This window comes from Labrus mixtus, chromosome 14 (genome assembly GCF_963584025.1).
Source record: "Labrus mixtus chromosome 14, fLabMix1.1, whole genome shotgun sequence".
Taxonomy (NCBI): Eukaryota; Metazoa; Chordata; class Actinopteri; order Labriformes; family Labridae; genus Labrus; species Labrus mixtus.
The window spans coordinates 9,439,128-9,454,300 of NC_083625.1; the positions used below are offsets into that span (position 1 = coordinate 9,439,128).

Consider the following 15,173-nt stretch of genomic DNA (forward strand, 5'->3'; position numbering starts at 1 on the left):
ATGAACACAGGAAAGTCTGCAGAAATGCTAACTCACAAAACGAGTGCTTAGCATTGTAAAATGCCCTCACACACTTGATGACTGGACAGTGGGACAAGCCCGTACCGACTGACACACTCGACGGAAATGCACCTCATCCGGGGGCATTGACCCAACTTCACACCAACACTTTACTCTGGAGCTGGCAGGAGAAAAAAAAGTCTGCATAAAGTCTGGGTGAACACATTTAGCTGTTTTCGATATATACATGACGCCCACACGGACAGTGTCATAAAACGTCATACAGTGCTCACAATAGTAAGAATTTCTAGTTTAGCCAGTAGGGCACATGCACTTGTTGTTCCTCCTCAACTGAAAAAAAGAATGATGTATTCTTCAAGCATAAAGACTACACAGATACCTCAGTAAATAATGATCCCTTGTTAGCAATAAGTATAATTAGTAAGTTATAGTTTGTACATGAGTGTCTGAATCAAAACATTAATCTCATGTCTGTAAAGGATGATACTACCTAAGAGCAGTGGGACGATCAAGAGCTAATTCTTAAATGAGATTTTTGTCTTCCTAAGAAGATGTAGCCCCTTATAAAACATGCTCGAGCGTATGACAGCACAAGCTCAAAGGTTACAATGAAAATATGATGTCTGTTCTTGGATTAAGTCTGACATATTAATTTTGTTTAAACTAATATAAATAGCCTTACATTAATGGAGGTCTTCAGTAAGAGGTTGAAGGTGTAGCTCCTCTTGTCCTTCTATTACAGCGCCGCCTCCTTCTTCTTTTAAATTCTCATTCTATCTTCATTACCTCTTGACACGCACACTGTGCATTTAATAAGTCGGGTTATTAAACCTCTGATGCTTGTTCCATCAGTGCAGATGAAAACCTCGGCTCCTACAACTTTGCTTCTGCACTTACTGTATCCCGCGGGGAGTATTTAAAGTGGCATCACTCCTGCTGCACTACCCACAGCACAGAGACATTACCCACCTCCTCTGCTCCCCTTTTAACACGCTTCGCTGCACACACAGGGACACACAATGATATGCATCACAAACAAATCACATTGCTTTTCTTATACAAATAATCACCTGAAATGGTCACATAGCAACAACCTCCGCTGAGCGATGACGGGGGTGATTTGATGAGCCTTATGAACCTTTGAGGAGCAGTATTGATGTCATCTATATTCATGTTGGCTTATTGCAGATACATTCTCCAGATCAGGAAATGTCATTGTATTTCATTAGCATTTATACATGAGTGAACTATGAGCTACCTTGGCCACAAATAAGTAGCAGCTTCTCACTTGCAAGGAGATGCAGTGCCCCCAAGAGGCCTTTAGAGTGAATGTCATGCTCCTGCAAATCATGAAGATATGCATGTCTCTATCTTTGAGTTGTTCCTTTTGGGACCAAGACAAGGCTGATGGTGATGAGTGAGCCTTACTGTTAGTGATAATCAAGCACTTTCAGGGCAATGAATGCTAATTTAAAAAGGGGTATTGCAAAAGGCAGTCCAAATATCACTGTCTTTATTTCTATAACTTAGAGCAAAGAATACAACTCCCAAGCTTAGAAGTACCAAAAAAAAGGAACAAAACTGTTGAATTATTTGTTGAGCTTTCTAAAGATGAATAATATGTGTCGTTCTCTTTAACATATTCTAATTTATTTTTTTAAATCTACATTAACAAATTGCACATCATTTTTTTTTTTTATGTATTTAATTATTTATTTACTTAAAGATGTTTTGTCATTCATTGGTTCCATTATGTTCAGCATGTCTGCAGAGTTAACAGAATGAACCACAATGAACAGAGTGGTATTTTAGATGAGGAAAAAAATCAAGCACTTTGACTTTGCATTAAGAATTATTGTGAGAGTCAAAGAAAACCACACACAAACACACACACACACACACACACACACACACACACACACACACACACACACACACACACACACACACACACACACACACACACACACACAAACACACACACACACACACACACACACACACACACACACACACACATACACACATATAAAATAAATATATAAATATTTTGAGAGAGTGAAAGAGAGGCTGTATTTTTCAGAAACACTTTACAATACACATCCAAAATACAAACATATTCTTATATTCAGGACCACGAGGCTCATCATGACATTTTAAAAATGTGTGAACACACACTCACACATTTTAGGATTTTTTTTATCGGAGCAATTTGGGGTTCCGTTTCTAACTCAATGACACTTAAACATGGGCACTGCTTAGCCAGGAATCAAACCCACAATCAACATGTGGTCGGCCCCTTCTATCTCCTGAGCCATTAAACTATAATGGGTTTGTCCAAATATGTTTTGCTTTTTGAGAGATGTATATTCAAGAACAAAAATAACTAATGAGGTTATTGTAAAGGAAATCGAATATTTCCGCTATGATTATGGTTATGGATTATGGATGTGTGAGGAGGAGCAGCAATATAACCAAATAGATGAACATCCATGCCCACACATTACATTCTTGACTTTCTATTACTACTCATTTATACCCTAGCCTTTGCTCTTGGTTGTGCAGTAACTCCATCAAGAAACAAGAAAGTGCTTCCCAGTATCATTGTCAGTACGTTTTGATTGGTTCCAGGATACTTTCACTTCTTACAACAGGATAATAAAACATGTTATCTCTCATTACAGATGTGCATGAAGAGAAATAAAAGGCACCCTGGGACTTTAAATCCTAAATGCTACTGTTAATGGGGAGATATTATCTCCAATTATCATTTTAAGGGCAAAAAGTTGTCTTGATGTTAATTAATCACAACATATCACTTCAGCTTCATCTACAGTGACACTTTAATCTGAGCAGTTATTTTCACTGCCACACCATACTACACAGCGTGTCAAGTAATGGCCCTGTAATGACCCTCACCAACTGCAGCTTACATGTCTGGCATTTATTAAAGGACCTGGCCAAGTCTAGAATGCACATTACCTGTTTCCATCAGGAGAGACATATGCTCCTCTCCGCTCTTACATTGTCCATAATGTGTTAAACATGCCGCTATACATACTGCGGCGACAAGGTGTAATACGAAGAGACCCCTTACCTTCTCCAGGCTGTTTTTACGAAGATGCTGGTTTCAAGGGGGCATTTGTTTTTCATAAAATAACTTATTTTAGCTTACCTACACATCAACTCAAATCTAAACCGTGGACATCTGTGGAGGATTACAAGTACCTGGGAGTTTATTTGGAACAAACTGTTCTACAGGGCCATTGACATCATGGCATTACTTAAAACAAAAAATGTAGGATGTTGTATGCTTGTGTGTTGTTATGTGTTACTAGTGTTTGGATAGGCCTATTATTGTGTGTATGTGGTGGTTACCTTATCTGCTCTAAACACCTTAAGGGACAGTAGGGGTCCACAGTCTCTAGCATCTTTATTTTGGGGGTTTGGAGCTGACAAGTTTTGGCACCCCTGCCCTAGCCTACTTGACAAAGCAGTGTATTTTCATTTTCATTCAGATTTTTACATGTATATATATATATATTTACGTATGTAGATATTTTCATATATCCCCAACTGGGGTACACGAGTTGGAAATTAGCAATAGTGCAGCACATCAGTTTCATGCTTTGTATTGAAACTATGTTAAATTACATTGTCCTCATTAAATACATTAATTCTAATTCAAATCGTCACACTCATTTGGACTCTGTTAATTATCTTACACGATTTTTTTTTTTGCTTTACTTTGCATTCATTTAGTCATTTAGTCCATGTAATTGACGTGACTGTAGTTTCTCAGTTTTACCAGTGGGGGGCAACAATGTGGCGGTGATGCACGACTCCAACCGCTAACTTTGAAAAACGAAGAAGAAGTGCAATTTCTGACAGAAAATGGCTGACCGGGATTGTGGGGATAATTTCCTTTAGCTTCAAGCGCGGTTTTAAGGGGTTTTCTTACGTCTGTGCGTGCAGTGATGCAATTAGCAGATAAACAATAATGTTTAAAAAGGCGAAACGAGCTAACTTTCGACGGAGGAATGAGTCCGACGAGGACGAGCTGGAGGATCCTCGTCAGCCGCAGCTGGCGCCGACACTGTTCGGGCCTATAGGGGGTGAAATCCCGTTCATGGAGTCTTCTAATAACGGCGCTGCGGGAGCACCGGGCGGCACGGAAAACGTTCACAGTAATGGCTTCCTGGCTAATGTTAACGCTTTGAGAGCTGTGAAGAAAGAAAAGAAAAGCAAAGAAGCGGTCAACATCCCGGCGCCGGGACCAACGAAAGCCAGTTTGCTGAGTTTCGTCGATGATGAAGGTAAATTAGTACCCGATGCTAAGTCGACTAGCCGGTTGAAGGTAGCTGGTAAAAACTTGTCTTGACGTGCTTTAAGTATTGATGTAACCCCCTTTTACGCAGCTTTTGTCGGTGAAAGTGTGTTTTATAACGACTGAAGCCTCTGTAGAAATGTAATCTCGTACACTGGTTTACCTGTGCAATGTCAACTCACGTGTGAATGATGATATCACGTGCGTGGTAAATTGGACTCCACACACACACTGACTTTCACTCTGCGTGGCCTGTTTGTAAACAGAGGGATCCGATGTGTTTCGAGTGAAGAAATCCACTCACAGCAAGAAGATTGTCAAGCAGCTGAAGAAAGAGTACAAAGAGGACTTGGAGAAGTCTGGAAGTGTCAAACACGACAACAAGTCAGGTGAGAAAGGTCACTGTCGGTCACCTGTCACATTAGCAGCATGGGAATTTTCATTTCATTTCATTATTTGATTTGTTTGCTCAATTCAGTGTTTGGTTTCAACACCATCATACACCAAAAAAAAAATATTTTCTCATAATGCTGAAACACTGTTCATGATCAAACAGGAGCAGGAAGAAGAAAACTTATAATACCTGCACCCCCCCTTTTCCTAATAACACAAGATACTGTTTAACAGAATACGATGGCTAACCTGTTGTTTACTTTCTTTCATAAAACAAACAAACAGATCAAAAATATAAATAGCTGCAACGTTTGATTTATTTTATTTATTTATTTTTGAACATTTTTTATTCAGCTTTCCACATTTATATTTACATATCTCAGTTGGTGAAACATGGTCATAATTTTACAAGAATTATTTACAGTTTGGCAAACATATAAAAAACACATGGCAAGATCTTCATCCGCACAAAGAGGAGACTCTTGACAAGTAGAGGGGAAAAATTGCTTCTTCAAAGCAGGCATCAGGTATATCTGTCCCTAAACACACAAGCAATTGTTAACCTTTCACACACGTCTCTATGAATCTGTCTACTGACACATCCAAAATAAACCAAAAGACATATACATAATGTTTTCTTTTTAAATGAATTGAGATTATGTAAACCGGTCTCTTACCCTATCGGTAATGTAAGGTAAGCAATGACAGGAGCCCATAGAACCACAAACAAATCCATTTTTAGATGGAGTTTCGCTGTTATTTTCTCCATCAAGTAAACCCGCTCTGGCCTTTCTCTCCATTGAAGAAGGGTGGGAGGTAGAGGTCTAAGCCAGGATATGGTTATCAGCAATGTTTGATTTTTTAATATTGTACAGAATAACATTAGTTCACACAGTCATTATTTTTCAAAAATGCACTTAACTGCGATCAGATTTGACCAGAGCCATTGCTTTCAAATTGGAGGTAGATTATGAAGTTGTAGCAGAAAATGGAGTTAGATCTGAGGAACGAATGGCCACTTTTTGTTGAATTGAAAAGAGGATGGTTTGTCACAATTAGTGGCCATGTTGATTTCCTTACCAAAAGTAAATCTAATATATAGGGTGTGTTCGAATTGTCCCTCCTATCTCCTTTCACTATCCACTTTACCTTAACCCCGGGGAAAACGTCATGAGGTTAAGGAAAGATGTTAGGAGAATTCATAAAGGATTTAGGGAAAGGCGATCTCGTTGCTCTAACAATCCGACCACATTTTCCACTAGGCGACGTCATTAAATGCGACGGGCCGGCGGAGGTTAATGACGTGAGTCCGCCGTGTTGAAACTACAATGTTCAGAAAATGGACTACTAAAAGCGCATCTAAAAAACTTTCCCCGGTGCCTTCTTGCCGGTGAAATAATCCTAATCACCACAAGGTTGGGATTGAAATAAAAGAAATATAGACTACCAGGGTACAAGTAACAAAAGTGAAGCCATCACCTTCCTGTCCACTCAGAAATCAACATCAAAATAAGAATGATTGTATGAAATTAATTGTTACATTTATGCAAGATATACCCTACACATAATGTTTTAAGCATACAAATGTACAACTGCACAGCATTCTTAAGTGAATGAAATACGTTGACTAAAACATCATCTGGATAAAAATGTCTCTTATCTTTTATCCCTTACATGATCAGTGTCACTTTACGATCATCGTTCATTTCCGTGAATGGTCGGATGCGCGACTCGCTTTAAATGTTGCGGCCGAAAGGAATTGTGGGCCGTCATATCTCATCTCCTTTGGTAAAGGATGGTCCAGTGTATCCTATGCTAAAGGAGGTTATTGACCCACCTTTCCTTAACTTTTAGAGAATTCGAACGGCCCTTGGCCGCCACTTAAATGCTTCCGGGTCATTTCACTCAGTTAGGAACCTTCCTAAGCAAAAATGACAATTCGAACGCACCCATAGAACCCGTTTTCTGAAGTGGCAAAATAGCCTACCATGCTCTGTTCTTCTATACAGAACATGATTGCTGCTTAAATAAATAAAAAAGGGTGTAACTGGCATAAATCAGATCCAAGTCAGGTGCTTTACTTATCACTTATCACTGAAAACTCCAGATCTTTCAAATCTGATCTAACTGGAGTACCCCTAAATTTCCATGTATACAAGTGCTCTGTGCTTATTCAGATTCTCCAATACTATGTCACCAGTCACATATTATGGAAGTGTGTAACACATGCCTTTCTCTTGATTAATGTCTTTCTGTGTCCCATTTCCCAGATGCTCCACTTCAACCTTTAATCTCCATCAAAGAGGAAGTTACCAGCAGAGCAGGTAGTGAACATGGGGAGGAAGAAATGGAGGTGGACAGTGCTGATGAGCAGGAGGAAGAGGCGAGGAGTCAAGGTGGCCAGGCACAAGGCCAAGTAACTAAGAGCAACAGTGCTGCAACATCGTTCAATACGCTCTCTTCCCTCGGGAGCCTGAGACCAGGTATTATACAATCAAGTTTAGATGTATATGCTTGTTCAGAGTTGTTACTACCATCAGGGATTATATAATCCCTCATGTAAACAGCCAGCTCCTGCTCTTGTGAAATGCTCTGTACTGAGCTGTACTCTATAACAGGAAATATGAGCAGGTTCTTTTGTATTCTGCTGCTAATCTGAGAATTAACTTTGTACCAAGAGTAATAGGTGCTGTAAGTCGTCTACAGATCTATACTTCCAAACCTGAAAGACTCTTTGGTATTTTGACCAACGATTAGATGAGTATTTAGGTAAAGTTATGTTTTCTAGGTGAGATCCCTGATGCAGCATTCATTCATGCTGCGAGAAAGCGCCGACAACTGGCTAGAGAGCTCGGCGGTGATGCTCCTCTGGTGGAGACAGAGACTCCCAAAAAACGCCTGGGAGGAGAAGATCAAGATGCCAGTGAGGACGAAGACGACGAAGAGAAGAGGATACGCTTCAGCGGAGTCAAGAACAAAAGCCAGAGACAAAAGATTGCTGAAGAGATAGGTACTGTGAGAAAGTTGTGCACTTACTCGTCTCTTGGTAACATTCTCCTGTTTTCAAAACGCTCGACTCTAACATGTGGACGTCCCTTTCACATGTGCAGGTATTGAGGGTAGTGATGACGAGGCGCTGGATACAGGTCAGGATGAGGAGGTGAGCCGCTGGGAGCAGGAGCAGATCAGGAAAGGAATCAGCATACCCCAGGTAAGCTGTAACTAATTGTCAAAACGGCATTTAAATATTTTGCCTTCTCGTTTGGCTCCTGACAGTTAATTATGTCTAAATTATCCATTATAATGATTTAATCATTTGTTACACTTCATGGTTAATTGCACTTCAAAGTGGTGAAAGTGAAGACAAGGATTAGGCCATTGAAAGAAAGTAATTAGCAATTTAGATTTATGAATTAAATAACAAAAAGAATAGTGCTGAAACGGATCTCAGTTGATATGCAATCCGTTCAGCCGCGTTTTGTAAATAACTTAAATTATAAATATACTTATTTATTTGCTAATGTAAAAAAGATTCAAAATGTGAGAATTAGGATCTGTTGCACCTCTCAAAATTAAAGTTGATTGAATCAAAATAATGTATCAAGTAAAAGTAGCGAATATTCGCTAGTATAAGATATCCATATTTTCCAGCCTAAGGATTCAGAATTAGCCTCCATGACTTATGTAAATCCTGTTTATTTGAGCTGAACCTGTGGATTTAAATATGACAACAGTGATGTATCTTGGCTGTTTGTGTTTGCCTACCTTTGCTTTAATTTTTCTGCCTTTTTTGTCTTTAGCTTATCACGAGCCTGATTATAATTAAAAGTGCAATGTGTTCCTTTTCTTTTTGGTTGTACAGGTCCAAAGCAGTCAGCCAGAGGACAACACAGTCTACTACCAGAACAGCTACGAGAGCCAGCCCTACGGCGCCTCCTACAGTATGCCGTTCACCTACAGCACCGTGGCTCCACAGACCTGCAAAGCGACAGGCCGAGCAGACAATGGCTCTGTTCACTACGGGGTCCCTTTTAGTGATCTAACCCCCGTATCGATTGATCTGGTAAAGAAACGCCTGCAGGATAGGTAGGTTCAGTCAAAAACTGCAGCAATATCAGTCTTGAGCTCAGGTGCTGCCATGTCTGTGTGCTGTGATCCTGCAGACCTAACAGAGTTACCAACAACCCAATGGCCAGAGAGGCTATATGTGGGACTGAAAGGGGTCGTATTAGTCCCCTGACAACTCATGTTTCTGCTGGAGTTCCTTATTTTAGCACAGTTTTCATAATCTCTCTGTGTGTACGGATGGTTGAACTTAAAGGTGTATGTCAGTCATTTTGATTCATCTAGTTTTGCTGTTCCTCAGTTCCATCTAAGTCATTCTCACTGTCTCTTCCTGTATGTCGTGTGTGTGTGTGTGTAGGCTCAGCCAAATGCATGCAGGCCACAACGCAAACGCCAAGCGCTTCAGGCAGATCGAAGAAGACCTGGCTGCCTCTGAGAGCTCCATACAGCATCTGGAGGGCTCGGCCAATGACAATGCAGAGCAATATAAATTCTTGCAAGAGATGCGAGGGTATGTTGGAGACTTGCTTGAGTGTTTCAGTGAAAAGGTAAGGGAGAAATGATCTGCTGTCTGATTAGCTGTTTTCTGTTCTGTGTCTTTGTGATGACTGACTACTTGATGTGGATTTTAAGAGATAGAATCTCTTAACAAACCTTTATTATGATACCTATATTGTTTTGATTCTGCAGTTAATGATAGCAGATACTTTAATTCTTGCATTAAGCGAGTTTTCTAAGTGACTATAAGTCACACTCAATATACTTCCCATTTGATGTAATTTCTATTATTCTACCCGCAACTCTTTATCTCTTATCATGACATACTTTTACAATTTGAATTTTCAACTAAGAAAAGAAAGTGCTAGTTCTTTAAGGTGAATCAGATTCTGTTGCATCCACAGCCTTTCTCAAAGGAATCCACACTTATCATTATTCCTATAATAATCAACTAAAGCTGTTATAAATCAGTTTGAGCAGGACAAGAAGAACCCAGTATAGTTCTTGTAAACTAATTTATATACAGGTGTTCAATCATTTTTAAAATATTGCTATTTAATATGCATGTCTTATCAGAATAATTCAGTCTTGATCCTGCAGCAGCAGAGCAGCAACTACATGGAACAAATCGAATATTGTCAGCTGACAACACGCCTCCACACTAATGTTTGTTTAAACCCCGATAGCTGACTGTCTGTGATGGAAACAGGACACTAATCAACATTCTCAGTATCATTTAGTGTGGATAAACACCAAGACTGAAACTAAATATTGTCAATGTTGGGTAATAACCTTAATGATTAATTTTAAATTTAATGAATTCACTTCACAATTAAATTAATTGGACTCTCTATTTAACTAGCTTTCTTTACATTTTCAGCTTAAAAAATTGGCTGAATGATAATAATGTCCTCAGTGCTCAATCATATCACCAAAGAAACAAGATTTTCTTGTCATCGTTACATATGATTTTTTTTACCCAGCTCTAGCAATATCTTGGTTCCAGTATTGTTTTGTCCGTCATGCTCATCTTGTCCCTCCAGCGAGACAACCCTGTGAGCCGGAGCCCCGCTTTTGTTTGTGTCAGAGGTCACAGAAGGCATCATATCTTTCAGGTGCCTGCTATCCTGGAGCTGGAGGCTGCCATGCACCAGTTACTAAGGCAACGGGCCTCACGACTTGTCCAGAGAAGACAGGATGATATTAAAGATGAATCGTCGGAGTTTGCAAGCCTTTCAAGTCAGTCCATCTTGAAGGTTTTTATGATTTATTTGAACAGCCTCGTTAGTTCTTTGGTACGAGTGTTTGTTTGTGTGTGTGTGTGTGTGTGAGTGCTCGTATTCTTGTTTCCCACTATCCCCCTTAACTCCCGAATGTTTGAGATTCAGCTTAAATCAGGTGTGATTTTGAGTGAGCGGGCATGTTCATGTACATGAGAAATGTGTTATTATCGGCTGCTCTTTAGCGGCTGAGTCTGACAGACAGCTGGGTGCTTGTAACTCGGCTCCATCAATGAGTCACTATGTAAAGATAAAAACCTTGAAAGTGACTTATCACCTGTCAGTTTCACTGTAACATGAGAGCGGTCGCAGCAAGGTAAGTGCCTAGAGAATGACTGGAACCAAAACAATTTTTACAAATATGACATCTAATTCCTGTTCATTAGAAACAAAGGCTTAGATCAATATTTTAGCTTAAACAATGTCTTTTTGCTTATCCCAGATTTTAAATTACTTTATTATTATTTTTGGGCATTTTTGATTACCGGCAATTAATTGTTTAACTTCAAATGCTAACAATTTAAAATATTTTTAGTATTGTAAAAGATGTTTAATGCCCAGAATAAGTTGATAGATCGTCTCAGGTTTTCTTCACTGGTTCTTACATGGCTCCTGTCTCTTGCAGGTAAAGCTGTCATGGCTCCTAGTCTAGATTCATTTGGTCGAGACCGAACAGCTTACCAGGAGCACAGTCGTCAAAGGAGGATAGCAGAAAGAGAAGCGCGGCGGTATGTGGCTCATTCACTCTTACAGATGTGTTTCAGAGATTTGTAAGCTTCATTTTTGGGGGGGATTCTTTGTAATATTCTATTTTGCCGGTAGGTTTGTTTTTTGGCTTTGTTGCTTTTATTCATAAACATACTTTTGTAATTGTAGTTGACTTTTTAAATAATGTTTAATTGCTGCAGGAGATCCTCAGTTCATATTTATTTAAACACTATGTTGGTACACAGTTAAATAAATGTTGTATGTGTGTTTTTATTAACTGGCTGTGTGCTTGTTGTTTTGTGCAGAACTCGGCGGCGGCAAGCAAGAGAGCAAAATGGAAAGAGGGCGGAGCATAAAGAAGGCTTGTCATCTGATGATGAGGAAACGTCTACCGACGTAACGAGCTTCAACATAGAGAGAGGTGAGCCATGTTGTTAAGACTCCCATAATACAGAGATTTGGAAAACTGGTTGATCGATGTAAGAAATACCTGCACACGAGACGTTCTGCAGCTCGTGCTAAACTTGAACCTTTCTTCTTATCCAGATCGTATCTCAAGGGAGTGTAAGAAAGCATTTGAGGATGTGGTGGAGGACTTTCATTCTCTGGACTGCATCAAATCCCATTTCGAAGTGTGGAGGAGAGACTATGCGGACTGCTACAGAGATGCTTACATAGGCCTCTGTCTGCCCAAACTCTTTAACCCTTTAGTGCGTCTGCAGCTGATCACATGGAACCCTCTGGGGGTAGGAAAAGTGTTTGTTTGGAGTTTAATTAATCTTTTTTTTTTAATGAGGGTTGTATTCTGAACACCGTTTGTTCTTTCATTTCCTCTCCAGGCGAATTGTGCAAATTTCGAGTACATGCTCTGGTTCGAGTCTCTGCTGTTTTACGGCTTCGAGGAGCACAGCACATTGCAGAGTGGAGATGGAGATATCAGCTTGCTGCCTGCTATTGTGGAGAAGGTCATCCTCTCCAAACTGACAGGTAGAGAAACATAAACAGCTGCATGTAGCATACTAAGATTTGCTTGGCCTAACAATGCAGGTCAGCACAAAACATGCCATGTATATTTAAGTTGTGCATGTGGTTGTGTTTTTCAGTATTGGCAGAGCAAGTGTGGGACCCGCTGTCCAGCAGTCAGACTGCCAGTCTGGTGGGCTTCATTCACAGATTAATGAAAGGTTACCCCACTGTGCTGCATGGGGACAACAGATACACACAGGTACGTCCACTCTCTTATTACATGTAGCAAGTAACAGAATACTTTGGCTCTTGTTGTCAGAAACCATCATCTTTTTTCCAATCTTTGTCTACCAGGAGCTTTTGAAAACTGTTGTCTTGAGGGCCAGGCGGACTCTGGATGAAGATGTCTTCCTTCCACTTTACCCCAAAAAGTATGTTACATAAAAGTCAATACTGCATGCTGCCTAGTTTTTATTTCTGCATGAAGAAGTTTTATAAATGCTCAAAAATTGGACTTTCTTTTGTTCAGCGTGTTGGAGAACAAGAACAGCGGACCCTACTTATTCTATCAGAGGCAGTTCTGGTCCTGTGTGAAGGTACCTGTAAGATTGTTGTTAAGAGAAAAACTGCTTATAAATGAATGAAGCCCTTCAGACACTAATTAATCCTGAATATGTGTCTAGTTTAGTTCCCATTACATATAGAAATGGGTTGATCTTTGTCTCACTCCTTATGCACAGCTGCTGGGCAACATCCTGCAGTGGGATGGTATCCTGTCCACTTCCTGTCTGAGGGATCTTGCTTTGGACAGCACTCTGAACAGATACATCCTCTCGGCTCTGCAGACCACAGACCTGTGTGAGGACAATGTTCTCAAGTGCCAGAAGGTAGGTTGAATCATGTACTGTAAATACAAGTCATATGAATGAAGACTCTGTTGTTGTATTAATGTGTACGGAGATAGTAAGTGCTTTAAGTAAATGTGTATCCTGTGACGTCCAGTCCTCATCATTAAACCTAACGCATCCCTTTTGTTTAGATGGGATTAGAATCCACTGTCTTGTGAAGAACTTAGAGCTGGAACATGACCTGTTGAATTATTTGTATCTGATTTTTATTGTACAGTTTTGTTCCTTTTCTCCCCAACACAGAGGGCGTGTCATGTTTGATTAAGATTTGAAAAGAGGCAGAGATTACACAAGGGCCATTTTATCACCTCTAAACTGTATTAACATCTGGTTTGCATGGGAGTCTTTTCAAATCCAGTCTTCCCCTAGTGGTGTTTCTAAAAACACCATCATCATTGTAAAGAACAGAACAATTCATTATCAAGTCTGACCTCTAAACGGGTTCCAAAGAAGAAGAAAAAAAACATCATCTCAAAGAACTCTCCACATTTCTAATCCCAAACTGTGTCTACCCACCTCTGACTACTGTTCAGACGTTGTGCTGTGTGTCCAGAACATGGTGTGCCAACAGTCTCTAAAAATAAATATAGGTTTATTTTAGCCACCTGTGCAGTGGAAACATTATCTTTTCCTGCATCTGACAATTGATAAGAGGTTCTTGTGTTTGAAAATACAATCCTCCTGGGCCATGTCAATGTGATTGGCTGCTCTCCACCTCAGTGTCATAAAAAACACTTGAAAAAAACACTGCTGCTCAGAAAAAAAGAGCCGGATTTAACTCCCTCTTTTTTTGTTTTATCTGCCTTCTTCAGGTCGTGGAGTGTTTGCCCTTGCACTGGTTTTCTGGGCTGAAGGGCCAGCAGACGTTACCACAGTTGGAGCCTTTCTGTCGCTACGTCACCCACCTGGCCAACTCATTACACCGCAGCACGTTGGGAGTGTCTGATGTGGAGCGACGCACGGTCAAGTAAGAGGCCCTTCTATACTTGATACATCTGAGGATGAAGTGAACTTGCTTGCACAATTGAGGAACTTGAATAGTTATAGCTCCATCTAGTGGGATGTTAATGAAGTTTCATTGAGACAGATGAGGTCTGTTTTGTCACATTGCAGAGCAATTTACTAACCGATGTCCTTAGATGACTCCTTTTAAAAATGTAACTTTAAGCTGTGTTCTGTCCTTACTGCTTTCTAAGACATCCCTTATCTGCTAACAGGGACCAAACTAAAGAGCTTGTGAAGATGTTGGGCCACATGAACGCCCTGGACCACATCGTCAGCGTGGCAGCAGAGCATGGCGTCAAAGACATCAAGCAACTTTTGGAAGCGAAGTCATGAAGGAGGATTTAGGAAAAGCAACTTTTTATCAATCCTACGTCGTGATCAGCACGTGTGAAACCATAGGATCACAGAAAAGGATTCTTGGAACTCAGCAGTCTTAATGTACATGCTGAAAAGAAGAAACCTAGGTGTAATTATTGTGAATAGTGTATAGTAAGGTGTTCTCACACACTCATCCACACAAGACTGATGTTGAAATGAGGCCTTGTATTGCAAGCTCTACAATATCGCTCAGTTTTACTGCATGCTAGCAGTGTTTTAATGCATAATTTATTAAGGGTAAACAGCTATTGACATGGATTACTGGCATCTTTTTGGAAAATGTCACAAAATTGATGAAACCTTGTGTGAAAAAAAAAAAAAAATGCTTCACCACCTTTTATTTCCCTCACATACTTTTCTCATTGGTATGTGTCAAAAAGAACTTGGCCAAACCTTCCCTCACAGTCTGACAAGGCGCTCTCTCTAGGTGTTCTGTGGGACCGCTGGTATGATTGTTCTTCAATCACCCACTCAACCCTTCATTTCTCCTCTGCCACCCACAGACTCACCCAATGACTTTACCAGAGAAAAGAGAGCTTTGTATTCAGATTTGTAAGAATTTTGTTTTGGTATTTTATTTGCCTGTCAATAAAATAACAATTTGAATGTTGTGTCTTGTAATTA

General features: G+C 40.0%; 1 protein-coding gene across 1 annotated transcript; it reads left to right on the top strand.

The window, feature by feature from the left end:
- The first annotated feature begins 3,905 nt into the window (after positions 1 to 3,905).
- paxbp1 (PAX3 and PAX7 binding protein 1) lies at positions 3,906 to 15,155 on the top strand. Its single transcript, XM_061054925.1, has 18 exons — positions 3,906 to 4,337; positions 4,615 to 4,737; positions 7,012 to 7,224; positions 7,530 to 7,751; positions 7,852 to 7,952; positions 8,604 to 8,827; positions 9,165 to 9,354; positions 10,420 to 10,543; positions 11,210 to 11,312; positions 11,598 to 11,713; positions 11,839 to 12,038; positions 12,132 to 12,279; positions 12,396 to 12,517; positions 12,613 to 12,689; positions 12,788 to 12,854; positions 12,999 to 13,145; positions 13,979 to 14,133; positions 14,384 to 15,155. The coding sequence occupies exons 1-18, from the start codon at positions 4,022 to 4,024 to the stop codon at positions 14,502 to 14,504; spliced, it is 2,769 nt and encodes a 922-aa protein (XP_060910908.1). The 5' UTR covers positions 3,906 to 4,021; the 3' UTR covers positions 14,505 to 15,155.
- Positions 15,156 to 15,173: the final 18 nt, after the last annotated feature.

Excerpts from the sequence above, each read along its gene's own strand:
- paxbp1 (XM_061054925.1), top strand. The coding sequence starts at position 4,022 with ATGTTTAAAAAGGCGAAACGAGCTAACTTTCGACGGAGGAATGAGTCC. Across the intron at positions 8,828-9,164 it reads AAGAAACGCCTGCAGGATAG|GCTCAGCCAAATGCATGCAG; the intron begins GTAGGTTCAGTC and ends GTGTGTGTGTAG. Across the intron at positions 10,544-11,209 it reads GGAGTTTGCAAGCCTTTCAA|GTAAAGCTGTCATGGCTCCT; the intron begins GTCAGTCCATCT and ends TGTCTCTTGCAG.